Source organism: Corvus moneduloides, chromosome 20, assembly GCF_009650955.1.
Source record: "Corvus moneduloides isolate bCorMon1 chromosome 20, bCorMon1.pri, whole genome shotgun sequence".
Lineage (NCBI taxonomy): Eukaryota > Metazoa > Chordata > Aves > Passeriformes > Corvidae > Corvus > Corvus moneduloides.
In genome coordinates, this window is record NC_045495.1 from 50650 (window position 1) to 67657 (window position 17008).

The window sequence follows — 17008 nt, forward strand, 5'->3', positions numbered from 1 at the left end:
CAAGTCTTACCAACTCTCAATGCAATGCATACCTCAATGGTGCACAAAGGAGCACACAATAACATGTTTCTGCTTTCAAGGACACCATTCAAAAAAGAAAACCAAACCACTGGAAGCATGTCTATAGCTTATCAGAGCTGGTAAAACAATTTATCATTAAATGAAAAGGAATAGCAGTATAGCTCCCTAAAATCTCCTCCCTTCCAAAAAGGAGACATGGTCAGAAAGATTCTGGCTTGTTTTGACATAAGCATGAATATCTCAACTGCAAGAAACAATATTGAGATCTGCCCCGCAACTGAATGAGAACAACATTCAGTTCTAACACTTTGTGGAGGGTATGTAGTTTGGACAGAATATGTTCAACTGCAGTTTCCATGGGAACATGTTTTTCATCAAAAAACTGCAGTGTACTGTTCTTTCAAAGAAATCTTGTTGACACGTAGTGTAGCTAAATGTGGCTACAGGATGGAGGTGAAAAGAATGGAAGGATAATTTTGTCTCAGGCAAACTATATAGATCCCAACACAGTCAACTGAAAAGAAAACACAATGCTACTTTGCTATTACTTATCTCGCAAGACAAGGCAGTATTATTATGCTTTTTGTACTGAAAGAAGCAACCTTTCTCATGGCTCTGAGAGTGACCAGAAGTTATTATTTGTCCCACTAATCTAAATTTACCATCATGCTTGATAAGAAATAAATTAAAGAGAGATCTTTTTACAGAGTCTCATCTTGGATAATTATGATAGTCACAGCCAATACAAAGAGACAAAGCAAGCTTCCTCAAAGTCACAGCAACTATCTCCAGACAAAATTAACAATACTTTATTTCATGCATATACAGCTGGAGAAGTACTGAGCTTTCAGATGTTTACTTCTGTCTATCCATAATGAAGCAGACCAGTTGGATCAGCCATAGTCTGGACTGGCACTCCTGCATATTCCTTAAAAAGAAAGCATCTCAAGAGAAGAATTTTGCAATTATTTAAACTGTGTTGCAAAGTTAAATGTGAGGTTGAAGCTCGAACAATAAAGATAATGACTATCTACCTCCTGCTATGCCAAATGTCTAAAAAGTAGGCTATGTTGAAACCAGGTGTTTTGAATTAATATAAAACAACCATGCTTTTAGCCCCCTAGTAGATATAATGTGTCTTGTCATAAGCAGGAAAGCAAAGGAAAGGAATTAAATCACACATGTTAGTAAGTATCAAAAGCAGGAGTGGTAAATCAGAGACCTGTTACAAAGCTAAATTAACTTGTAACAGCCACAAAAGCACCTCAGTTACAAAATGTCAGTTAGGTAGCAGCTAAGAAAGCTGCTGTTTAATGAAAGGTCAAGACAGTGTGGCTTTCTCTGGGCTGTAACACAACCTGAACTTGTACCTTGCCCTTACAGTGAAGAACCACACCAGTTAATAGATCACACTTTTGTCTGAACCATTACCTCCTGCAATGTCTTCTGTCAGCAATCACCACAGATAAAAGAGGAGGAAGGGAAATGTCTTCCCCACTTGCTCTACATGCCTGGCAGTGCTTTCAATCTGCTTTCAGTCTCCTACTTTTACGGTGGAGTGTCTGTATATCACACTCAAAAAAATGAACTTAAATTATGCCTCAAATAATTTTATATTACTAAGCTATTTCATCAATTGCCTAATATTGGCATCATGTCCGCATTAGGAATCGTAGCAACAGGAGATAGCGTTGGAACTGACCAAGTCATTAACAGAAAGAGGAATAATTCTTTGGGCTAGTCCAGTCTCTGTAAAAGTCAAAACCAAACCCAGTAAGAGTAAGCTTTCATCCTCAGTAAGCACTTAATAGATCAATCCCTCACACACAAAATAATACCACAATTATTACACACTGATTAGTGGCAATTATTGAGGACTACTGGACATAGACGGCAATTGTTTAGATAAACGTGTGTCCTGCTCTTTGTATACCATCATTTAAGTCTTAGATGTTTCCTGAATCTCAATGGAAAAAGTGAATTTGACAGAATAAAACCTTCAAGATAAACCCTATGCACAGAGCAATCTGGCTTCAAAAGCTTAATTTGATTGACAAGAACAGAAAGACAGCTATAGAAATATCCCTCTACACACCCCTACCCAATTTTCACGTTCTCCAGCCTGCATTATTGCAGAACTGTTCTTATGAATCTTATGGTGAAATTGTCTTCCAGTAGTACCTTTTTTGTCAGGCACCTTCCAGATCAGAACTATTTTTTCAGAGAGGAACCAATCAGGAACGTCAGGTAGACAGAAGAGTCACTCTTATTTTAACCAATCATGAGAAATGGAACAAAGAATGGGATCATTTAATGATGTGAAACGTTATCAGAAAAGGCTGATTTGGGCAGTGCATAATAATTAAGGTTTGGCGTAACTAGGTCTCATCGTAACTGATTAGTCAGGTTTTACAGTAACTCCAAGTCAGAAAGCAAAGCAAGGTATGTATTTCCATTGCAAGAAAATTCAATGAGGAGAAAGCATGCATTCCCAAGTCTGGACTGTTTCTCACCGTAGCTATTCCCTAAATCAATTCATGAGGAACAGCCAGATCTTTACATATTTCAGTGAAGCCAATACCTAGAAACAAGCCTTCAGCAACTCAGTATCAACTGTCACTTTTCAAACTGATTTGCATCCAATGCACACCATATTTGAGCAGGTAAAAGAAAGGAGTTGTGTGTACCCTACTGCACAGAACTGGCTCCCAAATACAATTCTCCTAGCTCCAACAAATAGAAACATTGCCATTTTATTGTATTAGCCTCCAACCTTAAACTCTGAATCCTGAGAAACCTTTCCCAATATCCTGCTGAAGCTTGAATTCATGTCTACTACAGAGCAAAAAGAATTAATCTAATATGCAAGCATGTACAGATACAGACTGCCGAAGTCCTTTTCTGCATAACGTCACAAGTCAAAGATACTTCATGCCTATATGATTTTACCTTATTTTCTATAAAGTCAAAAAAGCACAATTCCTTCTACTAGCACCTTGCTCATCCACACCTTCCTCTTTCTTCCCCAGAAAACAATCTATTTCTGCTTTTTTTTTTCCTGGATTCAAATCTTTATTACCAACATAACTGTTGTTTAGTAGCCCACCTAGGAGAAAAGCAATCAAGACTGCTCAGTGGTCTGATTTGTCCTAGTAGATATCTACAACAAACCAACCACAAGTGACCAAAAGAAACAACATGTGAAGATCTAGGCAAAGGTCAACTAATTGTAAAAATAAATTGTTTAAAAGGATAGTAAAAGACATGGAATTTTTCAAGTGACACTTCAACTAGAACAGTGATACTGCCTTCCAGCTCCTCTTTAAAACAACTAGTATCGCAAACCTCGTGCATAAGAATAATTTTTTTCTTAGTAATCTTCTTCAGTTCCACACTTGCTAAGTATGTCTGTGCTACTCAGTCCCAGATGACTTGTTTTCAGCATGTTAGCACATTGCTATTTCAAATTTTCTTGAGCTGTGTAAGGAGAGAACACTTAACAACAGGCAATGAGACCTACAAAAACAGGCACTGTACCTAACTGGTGAGATCTTCCATCCCCTAGTGGGTATCTCTGGTACCGTGGGACACTGAATGGAGGAAGAAGATGGAATCTTTTCTCCAATAATGGTTCAAGTCTGCAGGCAGAGGGGTCAGCAGAGTGAAAGAAACTGTACACTTGGCTGCAGGCTGGTCGGACCTGGCATACTTGGATGAGAATGAGACAGAGAAAGACAGGGGTCAGTATTGCTGCTTTACAATTTTCAAGGAGTCTGTACAGAAACATAGTTAATACAGTCTTCTGCAAACTCCAGATTAGCACACATCAGGCCAAAAGAAATGTAACTGAATTGTTTCCTGTTTCAGTGAAGAACACTTCACTGCACAGGAATTTACAGGGACATCACAATCTGAGATGCAGGCACATAGGAGATGTGAAGAGCAGCAGAAGAGAAACAGATGGAAGCAAGGAAGGAAAAAGAAATTCAAAATCTTGTAAATATGTTACTGAGCATTACAGCTGTGATGCTCAGCACTTCAAATGTGCTTCAGACCAGCAAAATGGTCTGATGGGCCTGTGACATCCAGAGGACTTAAACCCAGGTGACAGCAGAAGCTTCCCTTATATTTTAAAAATTGATTCTAACAAAACAAATAAATACATCTGAATTTTACTTGTCACATTTTCAGGTAGCTTTCTACCTTTCCTTTCAGTAAAGAGGGCACCTGACTCTTCTCAACTAATTTCCAACTGTCTGCATGATAGGTTTAAATTTGTCTTTTTCCCTCTCAACTGTGTCACAATTATCACTTTAAAACAGGATTCTTTTATCATATGCACTTCTAAAGACTAATTATGCTTCAAGAAGACACTGCTCACCTCAGAATGTGTTTGAAATGCCCATCAGTTGAGCTGCTCTCAAAGCATATTCCTTTGCAGGATACCAGAGGAAGGATAGAAGTGAGAACTAATTCAAAAAAAATAGTTTAAAGTACTAGTAATTAACATGAAAATTTCCTGTCAAAGTGTCTGGAGGGTAGCAGAGCAGAGACTGAGGGAAGGACTACTGGCTAGGAAAAAAAAAAACCCTTAGAGTTCTGAATTGTTGTCTCTTCTCATTATTGCAACAGATTTTCTCCCTCACCTGATAAATGAATGCATCATTTCCTATAAAGATGCTGTGCTATCCAAAGCTCATACCATGCAAAGAGACAAAGCATGTGCTGAATAATGAAAAATAAAGTAAGTTTTTAACTGAAAAACTTAAAAAATCCAGATGCATTAGAAATAAAACTAAAAAATCCTTTCTGTGTCTGATCACTAGGCTCTGTTACTAGAGAGGAAGAATGGCTCACATGCAACACACCCGAGGGCCAAATCCACCCATGAAGCCAGACATGAACAAGAGGCAATGCTGAACCAAGAAGAGATGTTATTTTTGGTATTGTTTTCAAGGACTGATCCTTGGTGAAGTGTGAGCTTCATGTTGTATGACATGGAATATATGATTAACAGCAGAACATAAGACACACTTCTGTAAGTGAGCAGTGAAATCCCTGGAACAATCCTCGTCACCTCAGTACCTACCTACATTAACGTTCCCATCTCTTAAAGGAAGAAACTTACCTCACTCCGTGATCTTTAACCAGGCTCCTTTATTTACCTCCTTTTTGTGTGAGTCTCTTTGTTTACAAAGGTCATTACACAACCTGTATTTTAACCCCAAAAAGAGCTTACCATCCAGACCAGGCAGAACAGTGCTCCTCATGGCCAGCACCAAACCAAGCGGTGATCCAAAAAGGAAGAAATCAGACACCTCAAATTCAAATCGGCCCAGATTTACTTCTGAGAGACTGGAATCCACAGGAGGAAGGTCTGTACCATCTTTCAACACGCTTGAGTGGATACTGAATAAAGAAAATACTGAATCAAAAATAATAAAAAGGGCATTCAGAAAAAAAGAACATTCCCAAAACAGGATGCTTAGAAAGCTCTAGCACTGGCATTTAGATCCAAGCCATACACCTTAAAACTGTAGAATAATTGCAATATAGCAGCCATGATTTTCAGTGCGGCTATTAAGTAAATTTACTACCTTCAACATGCAAGAGTTTCCTACAGTTATTTTATAGAACACTTGGTAAAGTTTTCCCAAAATCATGAATATTCAAGTTTACCTCCCCTTCCTTTTAGCAGTACAAATGTATGCAAGTTCATTCTGAAACTTCTGCTACAAATGTTAACCTACTAAAGTTGTGTAAGGACAATGGTATTAAAAGGTTACAGTCAAAGTATGTTATCTGGGTACATAAAAACCATTGTTGTAATCTGCTCCTTGAGCTATGACCTAGAATTTTATTACTTCTCAACTGTTTTTAACAGATCAAAATCAATGATACTTATAGACAGCTTTTAATCTTTTAAGTGATTTAAAACACATCCATTTACTTTGTATGCATGAGGTAAATACAGATCACTTATTTCTTACTGACAGAAAAAGACTTATCTATCATTTAGTTCTGCTAGAGAATAAATACCTACACTCAGAAGCAGAAAAGTAGCCTATGAACCTGCTGCCCATCCATGAGACAGAACAGAAATAATAACAATGCCTCTGTGCTCTGGTGCTAACAGGCTCCATTCATTGGCAAGCCCATACTCAGTCATCTACCACTAGCTACCTGGACAGGAATGCATGATGCTGGGTTATAGTGTCACAGTCGTAAGTGGATGAGTCACTCTGTTTCCGAGGCACCAGCTGCCTTTGCTTCTCATCCTCCATGATTCCCGAGATGTCAATATTGCTTTTGCTCAGGTGTTTGCTGTCACCCAGACTGGAGTCCTCTGCTAAGAGTGGATTATCCTTCAGAAAATGAGCAGAGCAAAGGGAAGATTCAGACAGGTAACAAAATACGAAAGAGCTTATATGAAATGCCTGCATTTATATATATGACCTCACTTTATCCAACAAAGGGTGGAAGGGACTAAAAATTTCTCTTTGCAGTAGAAGCAAAGAGATGAAAACTAAATTTCCCTTCAAGATAAATAGCCTAAAAGCTGGAGGGAGAATCAGGAATCTGAGGGTGGAGAGGGGTGTGAGGGGTGGAAAGGAGGAGTAACACAAAAGCTTTATCCCTCATTACTTCATCATTCTTAGAGAACTAAAAATATCATAAGGTAATCAGAAGGGGTCTTACCTGAGTGCACAAAATGCACATTACAACATTAATGGTCCTGCTCATCGTGTTCCATGGATATGGATCGGCTTTTTTGAGAAAGGGTGGGGCAGGGTGGGAAGGGGAAGGGGAAAGGGAAGGGGAAGGGGAAAGGGAAGGGAAAGGGAAAGGGAAAGGAAAAAGGAAAGGAAAAAGGAAAGGGAAAAGGGAAAGGGAAAGGGAAAGGGAAAGAGAAAGGGAAAGGGAAAGGGAAAGGAAAAAGGAAAGGAAAAAGGAAAGGGAAAAGGGAAAGGGAAAGGGAAAGGGAAAGGGAAAGAGAAAGGGAAAGGGAAAGGGAAGGAAAGGAAGGTATTTTGACAAAAATGGCAGCCTGCCAGAGGTTTCTGAGCAAGGACATATTTGCATCTACAGTTAGGGATACCATAAAGAGCACTTGGTAACCCTACTGCAAAGGCTAACAGATAAAGCCTTCACTACTGATTTCTGTATATCATAAACTGAAGCTGACAACTTAATTTTTAACAGCAAATTTTTGATAGACGGGCAGAATCCCACTCTATCATGGCAATTTACCAAATCCTTAAATTTTCTCTGGCTCATATGGAGCTGATTTCCTCCACGGAATGAATCTATAGGGTTTCAGCTGTGTGTATTTTTTTCTCTTCACCTGGATGCTGCTGATGCTTCCTCTCCTGCTACTGTTCCGACTTTCGTAAGCTGTATTAGAATTATAGCAGATGGCATCAAAGCCCAGAATTCCTCCAATGCAGTCACCTATGAGACACACCTGAAAAAAAGATTTTTTTGGGAGATGTAGCAAGTATTTTTAAAAGAGACAAAAAGCATCACGGCACTGCAGAGGAGTTTCTGTCTTACTTCATACCCTTGTTACTCATTTTTATACTTTGGTTTATATTGCAGTTACTTTCTTCTACTTTCTTTTATCTCCAGAAATATGCCCTACACCAAGAATATCTGTCCCAGGAACTATTTTGATGAGTGGGAGTTCTGCCAAATGGATTAGAACTCTTCCAGCTGCTTGCAGCCAGATTCCAGCTGGAAAAGTCCAGATCACTGGATGACCAGTGTCACAAAGATTTCAAGCCACTTAACATTTCCTTCAGAGTCATACAGAGGAGAGAACTTCAACAGATTGGCACTCCCCTGTCAGGACAAGGGAACAAAACTTTAAAATGAGGTATTAAGCAGAGAAATTCACTCTTGCTTCACATTTAATATAAACATAGAAGCTATCTTCAAGGTATGGATCTGGCAATTAAAAATACATATACTACTAAAATTGGGAATTCTGGAGTAATTTTATGGTACACTAGAATCTCCCTCACAAGCCAATTCCACTGAACCCCTCCCCATCCCACATGAGATGATTCTTTCTCCCTGTTCCCCTGTCCATGCCTGAGCATGAGTAATAGCTTGATAACACGCTTCAGCAAGTCTCTCCTTCCAATTCTCAAACGGAAGCAATTGTCTAATCTGTTGTTCCCAACTCCGATTAGCAAAACAGAAAATATTACAAATCTTTAACTTACTTCTAAACTTAATTCAGCTTGGCTACAACACTAAACTACAAGTTTTGGATATAGCACGTTGTGCATTTTTTCTCTGAAGTGAAGAATGTTAGGAAAAGCGAGTACATTTCTTGTAGTCAACTAAAATTATAAAAAAACACTTTAAAAATAAAACAAAATATCAAAATACATTAAGGTGATATCTATCCTAAGGCATTTCTGGTTCTAAAGTTGTATATAATTGAACAGCATGCCAATTTACTCTCTGATTTTCGAATTCCTATGCTGCACAATGAAGTCCACAAAGAGCCGAAAATCATATGATACAGGTAACCTTAATAAAATTAACAGCACTTTTTGTAGGGAATTGGCAATACCTTCTTCAATTTACCACTGTGTTTCTAATCCTTATTATTATTGGCATTAAGGTAATGGAGTTAATTTTTTCCAGATACTACGTAAAATCAAAAAGGCAACCTCTGATCTAATGAACTTGCAATGTAAATTGACAGAAGAGACAAAAATATGGAAGGAAAGACACACACAGGGTGTGTGTCAGGATATATGATATATATTCGATCAGTACAGGACTTACTCAGAGGCAGACCTGACATTTCTATTTAAGGAGCAAAGCAAAGCACTGTAGAAAGAGAAGTCACTTCCACTTTAACAGTGCTGCTAGTTGATAGTGAAAATTCTGTGGAACATACAGAGGTCTAGCAGACTCTTCCACAGGAAATAATATATATTATTTGTAAACTACAACAGGGAGACTTTTTTGTACCTTTTCCAAAGAAAAAAATCATAACACTAAGTTTCTATTGGGAAATTTTCATACTATTTTTGTAACTGGTATCACTCTTTACATAATTTCACCTTTCATAATGTTCTGTCACTGCAATTGGGCTGGTTTTATGCTTTAAGCAATAACAGTTTACTATGTGTAGTAAAAATGCCTTCAAACCAAATTTTAGCCTAAAAATACTGATATATCACAGCATAACCTTATTAGTGCCATGGAAAAGAATCTGTTTGTGTAATAAGACACATGCTTCCCTTCAAAGTTTACACTGTACTCTATATTAAATGTATTTTCTTTCTTTTTCTGAAGTGTGGAGGTCACTGTTCTTAAAGGAAATGCATGCTTCTGGCCATTGTAGGTGGCCCCATTACAAAATAATACCAGTAACTCACACAGGGTATCAATATCATTTTTCTATGTGAAGCAGGAGATTTTGAAAACTAAAGATGGTGAAGCAGGAACAGTAATTGACAGTTACTGTCAGTTGGAAGAAACCTGTAGGTGACTTCACTGGTGTGCAGGTCACAACAGAAAATCACATAATTTCCCCAGAGTTAGAGAAGAAATCTGCACCACCACTAGCAGCTGAGTATTTGTCTTCTATGTTTCATTACTGACTATTGCTTTATTAATATAGTGATGGAGGCAAAGAAGAAATAATAGATCAGTATTGGATTTCTTAGGATCTTAAATACGTCCCAATTTTTCCATCAGCTGTGTCTGAAGAACTCATTAACACAGATGATCATTTGTCTCAGGCTTGTTCACTACATACCCTGCTTAAAGTACCATAGCAAAGTAAGAGGTTAGGAGTCAAAATGCTTGTGGGAGAATGTATATAGTCTTCCACCAGCTGAGTAAATCCACATGAGATAGTGCATGGGATCCCAGAAGTGCCTGTCTTGTGCTGGACACTGAGAGAGCATTTTGTGTAGGTGATCCCATGCTAACATTCATTCATCGTATTTGTAGTGTTGTCCCACACTCATAACTCAAACCCCTCAACACAACGGCTTAAAAAGAAATAGCCTCGCTCTGAAGGAATTTTACTTTGATGTAAGAGAAAATAGTCCTACCTGCCCATTAAAACCAGCCCCATCAGTAGATTTGAGAAACTCATTGTAAACTTGATTTGCTCTACTGATCACCATGGCAACTGCATCCTGATACTGAGGAGATGAAACAGCCAGCAAAGGCAAGGCAGCCAGTGGGATGTGGTCTTCACTGCTGCTGAGACAGCTCTCATCATAGCTGTAGGGATTTAGGCTAGAAAAGGACATGTCATCATCAGGAAAACTTCAAGAGGCAGGACACAGCATCAGAGAATGAGCAGTTAGCAACAGAAATGGGTTGGGCTATTGCAGTTCACAATGAGCGAACGTGGGAAGGATCCTTTTCTCATCGAATTCAACTGCTTGGAAAAACCAAGGCATTACTGCTTTAGGTGAATGGGATCATACTAGAAGGCATTTCTGCAGTTAAACATACTTGGTGCAATTGCTCTACACACAACTAGACATAATTTTGAATGGCAATGACATGATTACATTTCAGCTTTTGTTTTCCCCCTGTATAATAACTCCCTACACCGAAGAGCAGGATCCAACCATCACAATGAAACAGTTTCCTAGAACACAGTGTGACAGGTGAATTGCTCAAAAGCATATAAAGATGTTTTTCCCAGTGTCCAATCTTTTCAAAAAGATGAAACAAAGCTGCACACATTCTGAAATCATAGTAAATATTTGCATAGTAACATCTGGCAAAAAGGAGGCAACTTGATTGAAAAAGCAACATTTTCATGCTTAGAAAAACAGAAATCAAGAAAATCTGATTCTCTCCTCCCCTCACCAGAGTTCAACAGTTAATCCTGGTTTGCACTTGTAGAAGAGTTGAAGCAGTCCCAGGAGTATGTGTTTCTTTCTCCTTTCTCTATCGTGCCATTTAAAATATTTATGTCACAGAAAGTAATGTTACTTGAAAACATTCTCTCATTCAATGAGTGAATTTCAAGACTGAAAAAGCAGCTGAGGAAGAGCAGCTACTGAAGTGGATACATCCAATAAAAATGGTTTTTAAAACAAATTCATCCACTTAGGATGAAAGATTGGCGCAAGTCTTGCAGTCAGCAAAAGATTAGAAATTATTAGCAAAATTTCATTATGAAATATATGGGTCACAGAAAGCTATTCAAAACCACAATGCAAAACCAAACACCAGGAAATACAAATCAACTTACCTGGAAACAAGAGAGAAAGCTGCTGAACAGATTGCTGGGCAGGGAACAAGTCTCATTAAGATGTGGCCTGAAGAAGCAGGGAAATGGGCTCGGGTCACTTTCTCAAACACAGAACTGAAGGTGTTGATGTCTGCCAGCTTGCTGTTGTGGTCTCCACTCCCAGTGTCTAATATGTTTCCCCCATGTAGGATCAAAATTAACACGTGAGTTTTGCAGTTCTGGTGTTGAACTCCTTCCTGTGAGAAAAACAGGAAATAAGAAAGGAGGCGGCATTTTTATGGACTTCGTTACTTTATTTGGTGGCAACATTAGCAGTGATTTTTTTTTTTCTCCCACCCCCACTGTGATAATTTTGTGGTATTTGCTTTCACGGGAGTGGGTGGGGGCATGTGTGTGCACGTGTGCACATGCACATGTCCTGTTCCATTTAATTCAAGTACGTCTGAATCATACAGAGCCCACTATGCTCTGACACAAACCCTGTGCAGCACAGATGTAGGTTTCAGATCAACAAAGATTAAGACAGTTTTGTGTACATCAGAAATTACTTTAAATACTCTGAGCCTGGAGAAAAATTCCAACCTCCACAGGCAGCGTAAGCGATCATCTAAGTATCCTAATGATTGTTTCATTTACTGGCAAGGTTCTCATTCAAATCGCCACAAGTCCAAAATAGACAAATTTCTCTGCAAATGAAAACATTCAGCAAAAGCAGATGATACCATTATCTCAGACTTTTGACACTGGCAGCTTCTTATTAAAATGAAAGATGGCGGTAATTCACCCAGACACTTAATGAAAAAGTAAAAAAATGCATCATTGCTGATATCCATAAAACTCACAAACAAATTTATTAATATGTAAATAGGCACATACACAGACAATAATCAGCATGCTTTGCAGATAACAGATATTTCCTACTTGAAACTGGAAAAGCATTTTAAATATCTCACAAATTCACCTTTTTTTTCCTCTTTACCCCTTGAGACTCGTGTGTACTCAAAGAACTCAGTAATACATTAAAAGATTAGATTTTTTGTTGTTAAATCTTGCTGCTATTTTCTTCTTCACTTTGGATGAGATGATTCCTGAAGATTTCTACTTCCTGACCAAATATGAACACACAGCAAAAACAACAGTAATATTTTTTGTCTAAAGATTGTTAAATGCTAGATTGGGTGATTTACTCAGCATCAGGCAATGTTCTGGACAGTTTATTTTTAAGTTCTGGAGTGAAGGGAAATGGGAAACTTAAGCACTTGTATAATGGTGACAGAGAAATGGCTGAAAATGAAAGAATTGTAGGTTATTCCACTATCTCTCTTCAGCCCATGAATTTTAGTACCCAGAAGTATTCATTGCGAAGGCATTTTGCTGACCTGACCTGTATCTGCTTAAATACAGGAGAATCATAGAAGCATTTTTCAGGTTCCATTTTTCCATGCACTAATTTACAATTTCCTTCTCCATAAGGTGTCATTCCAGCTTTCATAAGAGAAATTTAATTCCCTTTAGAAGCTAAATGTAGTTCCTTCCATGGACAATGCCTGCTTGTAAATAAGCAGCACTGCTGAGGAGATGATGGAACTGAAAGCTTCAAAAAGCAAAAACTCAAGTGGGTCAATATTGCTGAAGTCACTGGTATGAGAAGTCTCTCAGCTGGATTTAACTGGTATCTTTCACAGGAAGACTCAAAGGGAATAAAATTAATTTGCCTCTCAGCAGTAGCTCAGCCATGACTTAGAGAAGGTGCTCAAGAACAAATCAACTGGACATCTGAAGTCAATCAATGACTGTCACCATTTTCAGGGGGTTGTAGGATTGAGTTCTTCAAAAGTGGTAAAGTAGACATTTCCACTACCTGTCCTACGTGTAGACAGAGGACCTTAATCAGTTTGCTGGAAGGTCTACAATGTGTTGAGATTCTTTCCTGCTTCTAAAACCAGGCAATTCTGTTATTACCAATTTCATGACTGCTGCTTCACAAAACCTGTATTTCCAGTTAATTACTAAGCAGACATAACAATTTCTCTTCAGAAAACGGAGTCCTTTTTCCACCTAAGTATGCAATGTCTAAAAATCTTGTGATGATTTTCAGTGATTGCATGTGCACCTACTAAACGAAACCATCAAATGAGTTTACAATTTCATAATACAATATGACAGTATTTTCACCTGTCTACTTGAAAATCAGCACAGCTTGTTTTAGGAAACAATCTCACCTCATTGTCCTCATGTATTTCAATACTGCCTTGTGCAGGGAACCTTTGTTTTCTTAAAGAGGCTCTATATAATTCACCTGAAAGGAAAAGAGACATATTAGTCATATAAGTATCTGCCTGCTACATCTTTCACAGACACCTATGGAGGTAAGGCACATTTCTAATTTCAAGAGAGAAAGTTCTGTTCACATGAAATCCTGTAGACAAACAGAACAATACACAAAGTTTCTTGCAGGCCTACATATCAGAGGCTCTTCTATGCTTAGCAGCAACATACAGAACAGGATTCAGGTCCTTATACAGAGGCATGTAGTGCCAGTACAGCTGCTGTTGATCATCTGTGCCTTTCTGAAGCAGCAGCAGAAGAGGTCACCTGAGGTCCTGCATCACTCCGCTCATCCCATAAAGGTATCTTAGATACTTTGGTATGTCTTGTAAGCTGAAAAATAGGAAGTGACGTTGCAGAGAAACACACTGCTTTGCCAATACCTTTTCATAACAGGTTCATGCATCCAACATCTTCAATTATAAACGCAACAATGAAAGTTTCTGCATTGACTTTGGAGCATGACCAAACAGACTCAAAGACCTACTTGTCTGCTCTTTAGGCAGCCTGGCTGGGCAGCAGCCTGATCTAAGTGGTGAAAAATTCCTGATACCAGCTTTAAGATCAAGAGATTGTCCACTGTCTTGCCTTGGGAAAGAACACTTAAAAAGCTTTTCTTTGCAGAAAGCGTGATCAAACACTGGAACAGGTTTCCTAGAGAGCTGTCAATGCCCCAAGCCTGTTGGTGTTTAAGAAGCATTTAAGACATTGCCCTTAACAACATGCTTTAACTTCTGTTCAGCCATGAAGTGGTCAGGCAGTTGGACTACATGATCATTACAGGTTTCTTCCAACTGAAAATATTCTATTCTGTTCTATTCTATTCTATTAATTTTACAGCTGGCTGTGAAAAAGCGTGACCTCTGAACAAATCTTCTCTGGCCTTAAGGTCAGAGAAAAAGATGATACAGCACTATCCAGGGTTTTTTTTTTGCATTGTTTCTTCATTGAAGAAAATTGCTACCGGCTCTTTCTGGTCTCTTCACAATGCAGTATTTTTTTTTTTTCTACCGTTGCATCTTAGTTACCTGGGAAACAGCTGTAAGATGAAATTTGATTAGCAAATGTTGTGGTTAGCTCTTTGGGGAGGGAAAAGGTGCTTTTCCCTCCGACAGTGATGGAATTCCAGACAAGATGTGAATCCTAGTCCTGTAACAACTCCTCTTCACTCTTATGGGAGGGGAGGAGGAGGCTTTTAAACCCTCGTGAGTGATGATGCTAGAAATTTGTAATTTAAAATTTCAGCTGATTGAGTTTGCAGTCTTAAAATTCCACTCATCTCATGTTAGCTGTTCCTAGAGAAACTAGGAAGCCTTCCTCCCTCCAAGACAGACACAAGTTTTAGGAGTTAAAGAGAGATGATTGTACCAAATAATTACACCAAAATAGATAACAGACAGCTTTCAGGATTTAGACACATTTACCTTCATTTCTTCCAGCATGCCAGAAGAAAATAAATACACCCCATAATGCTATAGTTGGCTCAGTTTACTTTTCCTTGGCATTAGGAGTTCACACCTTCTTTGAGGTTCTATGCCATTTGTCTACAGGCAGTCTGCCAGACCTTAAGAGAGTGGAATGTAATTTTCACCTCACCAAGAACACTGCTTAAGCAGGGTCTGGCCAGGTTATTCTGAAAGCCCTGAATTTAGTCCAAAACACATTTTGAACATTCTACTCTTCTGCATTAGGACTGAGACTGAATTCTACAGCACATTCTACCAATATTATCCCTTACAGCCACTGTAAATTTATTTAGCCCCTGTGTCTACACTTCTCTGTATTTAAAATTGAGGCAATTATTCTTGCCTTTCTGACAGGCAAGGATTTAATGTATCAGTAATTTAATACTTGTATAAAACAAAAGAGTACAACAAAACCCACAACATCAGAAAGCAAACCTAACATCATAAACCCTAAAATTCCACCAAATGCAACTGCTTTCTGAAATTCTCTGCAATGTAATGCTGACCTCATTATTAAACAACTATGTCAACAATAGAAATTTAGAAGTTCCATTTTTGGGGAGATCATCAATTTAAAAACATTTAAATTAAATTAAAGGGATTTAAAACTTAAGTCTTCATTATAAAAAATCAGCAGGAACTATTGAGCACTTTTTGGTCAGGACCATGTATCAGCCCATTGAGAACTACCCTACTAGTTAAATGGCTCTTAGTAACATGTGGTACCAAAACAAACTTAGGTCAGGTAGGTGAGTCAAAACAGAAAGTGACACTTGCCTATTGCTTACCCGATACTGAACTATAAGGAAGACAGCACACAGTCCTAAAACAAATGCAACCTCAAGAGAAAAACTGCTTTTCATTCTAGCAGTCAACAGTCAGGAACAGTGGACACCATCTAAACTAACTTATTTAATGAGTGGTATACCAAGTATTTCTGCAGACAGAAACATATCCTGCTAACACAGATACCAGTGAGCTAGTGTGTCTGGCAGGGATTGTTTCAGACTCAAATTCCCACTGGAACTGGTATATAAATATACATATATACACATGCATACATGTTCATCAGTGATTTAGAGAGGCACTAAGCAAGTTCTGCATCTCTACTCAGTTACTTTGTCTGAAGTAACTTGTTGCCCTGTCTCTTCACATGGAGTACATCAGATCTCAAGACTGCCACGAGAAGAAAGCCAGGTGAAAGGAAAAACTCTGTGTGATTCAACACCTCAAAGCAGGCATGAAAGGCAGGGGTTTGATACATGACCAAAAAAATAAGTTATTTCCCTGAATCTAGTAGAAGAGAATTTGTATGATCATTCCCAAACTTCTGAGATCATGAGGTAAAGTTCAAAGCCATGCTAAAAATCAAGTGAGGTCCTCTTTTTTTTATGACACAGACCATTTCAAATATCCCTAATATTTTGCCATGTTAATTTAGAGGAGAAAAAAAAATTTAGAGGAGAAAAAAAAAGAGAACTTGTGTTGGCTACAAAACATAAAGTGGCAATAGTCCCAAAAGAAAACTGCTATTTCCATTATCACGCCCTCATGAGAAATGATGCCGTTTCTTGCCATCTGCTGCACTATTGCTAGCCCTTTATAATGACAAATCCATCATAAGAAATATGTTCATATGAAGGCTGTGACATATGCTTTCTATTAACAAATGAGAAAGAATACTGTAAACATACTGCAGATGCAGTTTTGCAAACTGCACTGTTTATAGGAAAATAATGGCATGCATCACTGAGCCCAATCGTGCTCTGAAAACCACAACATGAGATAGTTCCTGTGTTAACTTTCACAGTTTCTTCATTGAATGAGTCTTACACATACACATGCTACCAGATCTCGTAAATTACTACTATAGAGAACAGAAGAAGAAGAAACACACGGGATTTAGCTGAGGATCTTGACTCAAAATGCTCCACAGCTCCAGTTA

The 17008-nt window shown here is 38.3% G+C and overlaps 1 protein-coding gene across 5 annotated transcripts in view; it reads right to left on the bottom strand.

The window, feature by feature from the left end:
- The window catches only part of PITPNM3 (PITPNM family member 3), a 61102-nt gene that overhangs the window by 12602 nt on the left and 31492 nt on the right, over positions 1–17008 (bottom strand). For 4 of the 5 annotated variants that reach the window (XM_032129957.1, XM_032129958.1, XM_032129959.1 and 1 more), the window contains 7 exons: positions 13492–13568; positions 11270–11505; positions 10107–10296; positions 7367–7486; positions 6205–6386; positions 5261–5430; positions 3559–3729 (listed from right to left, as the gene is read on the bottom strand). In XM_032129957.1, the coding sequence (XP_031985848.1) occupies positions 3559–3729; positions 5261–5430; positions 6205–6386; positions 7367–7486; positions 10107–10296; positions 11270–11505; positions 13492–13568 (1146 nt within the window). Of the gene's footprint in view, positions 1–3558; positions 3730–5260; positions 5431–6204; positions 6387–7366; positions 7487–10106; positions 10297–11269; positions 11506–13491; positions 13569–13768; positions 13788–17008 lie in introns of those variants that run through there. The other variant, XM_032129961.1, reaches the window with a different exon arrangement.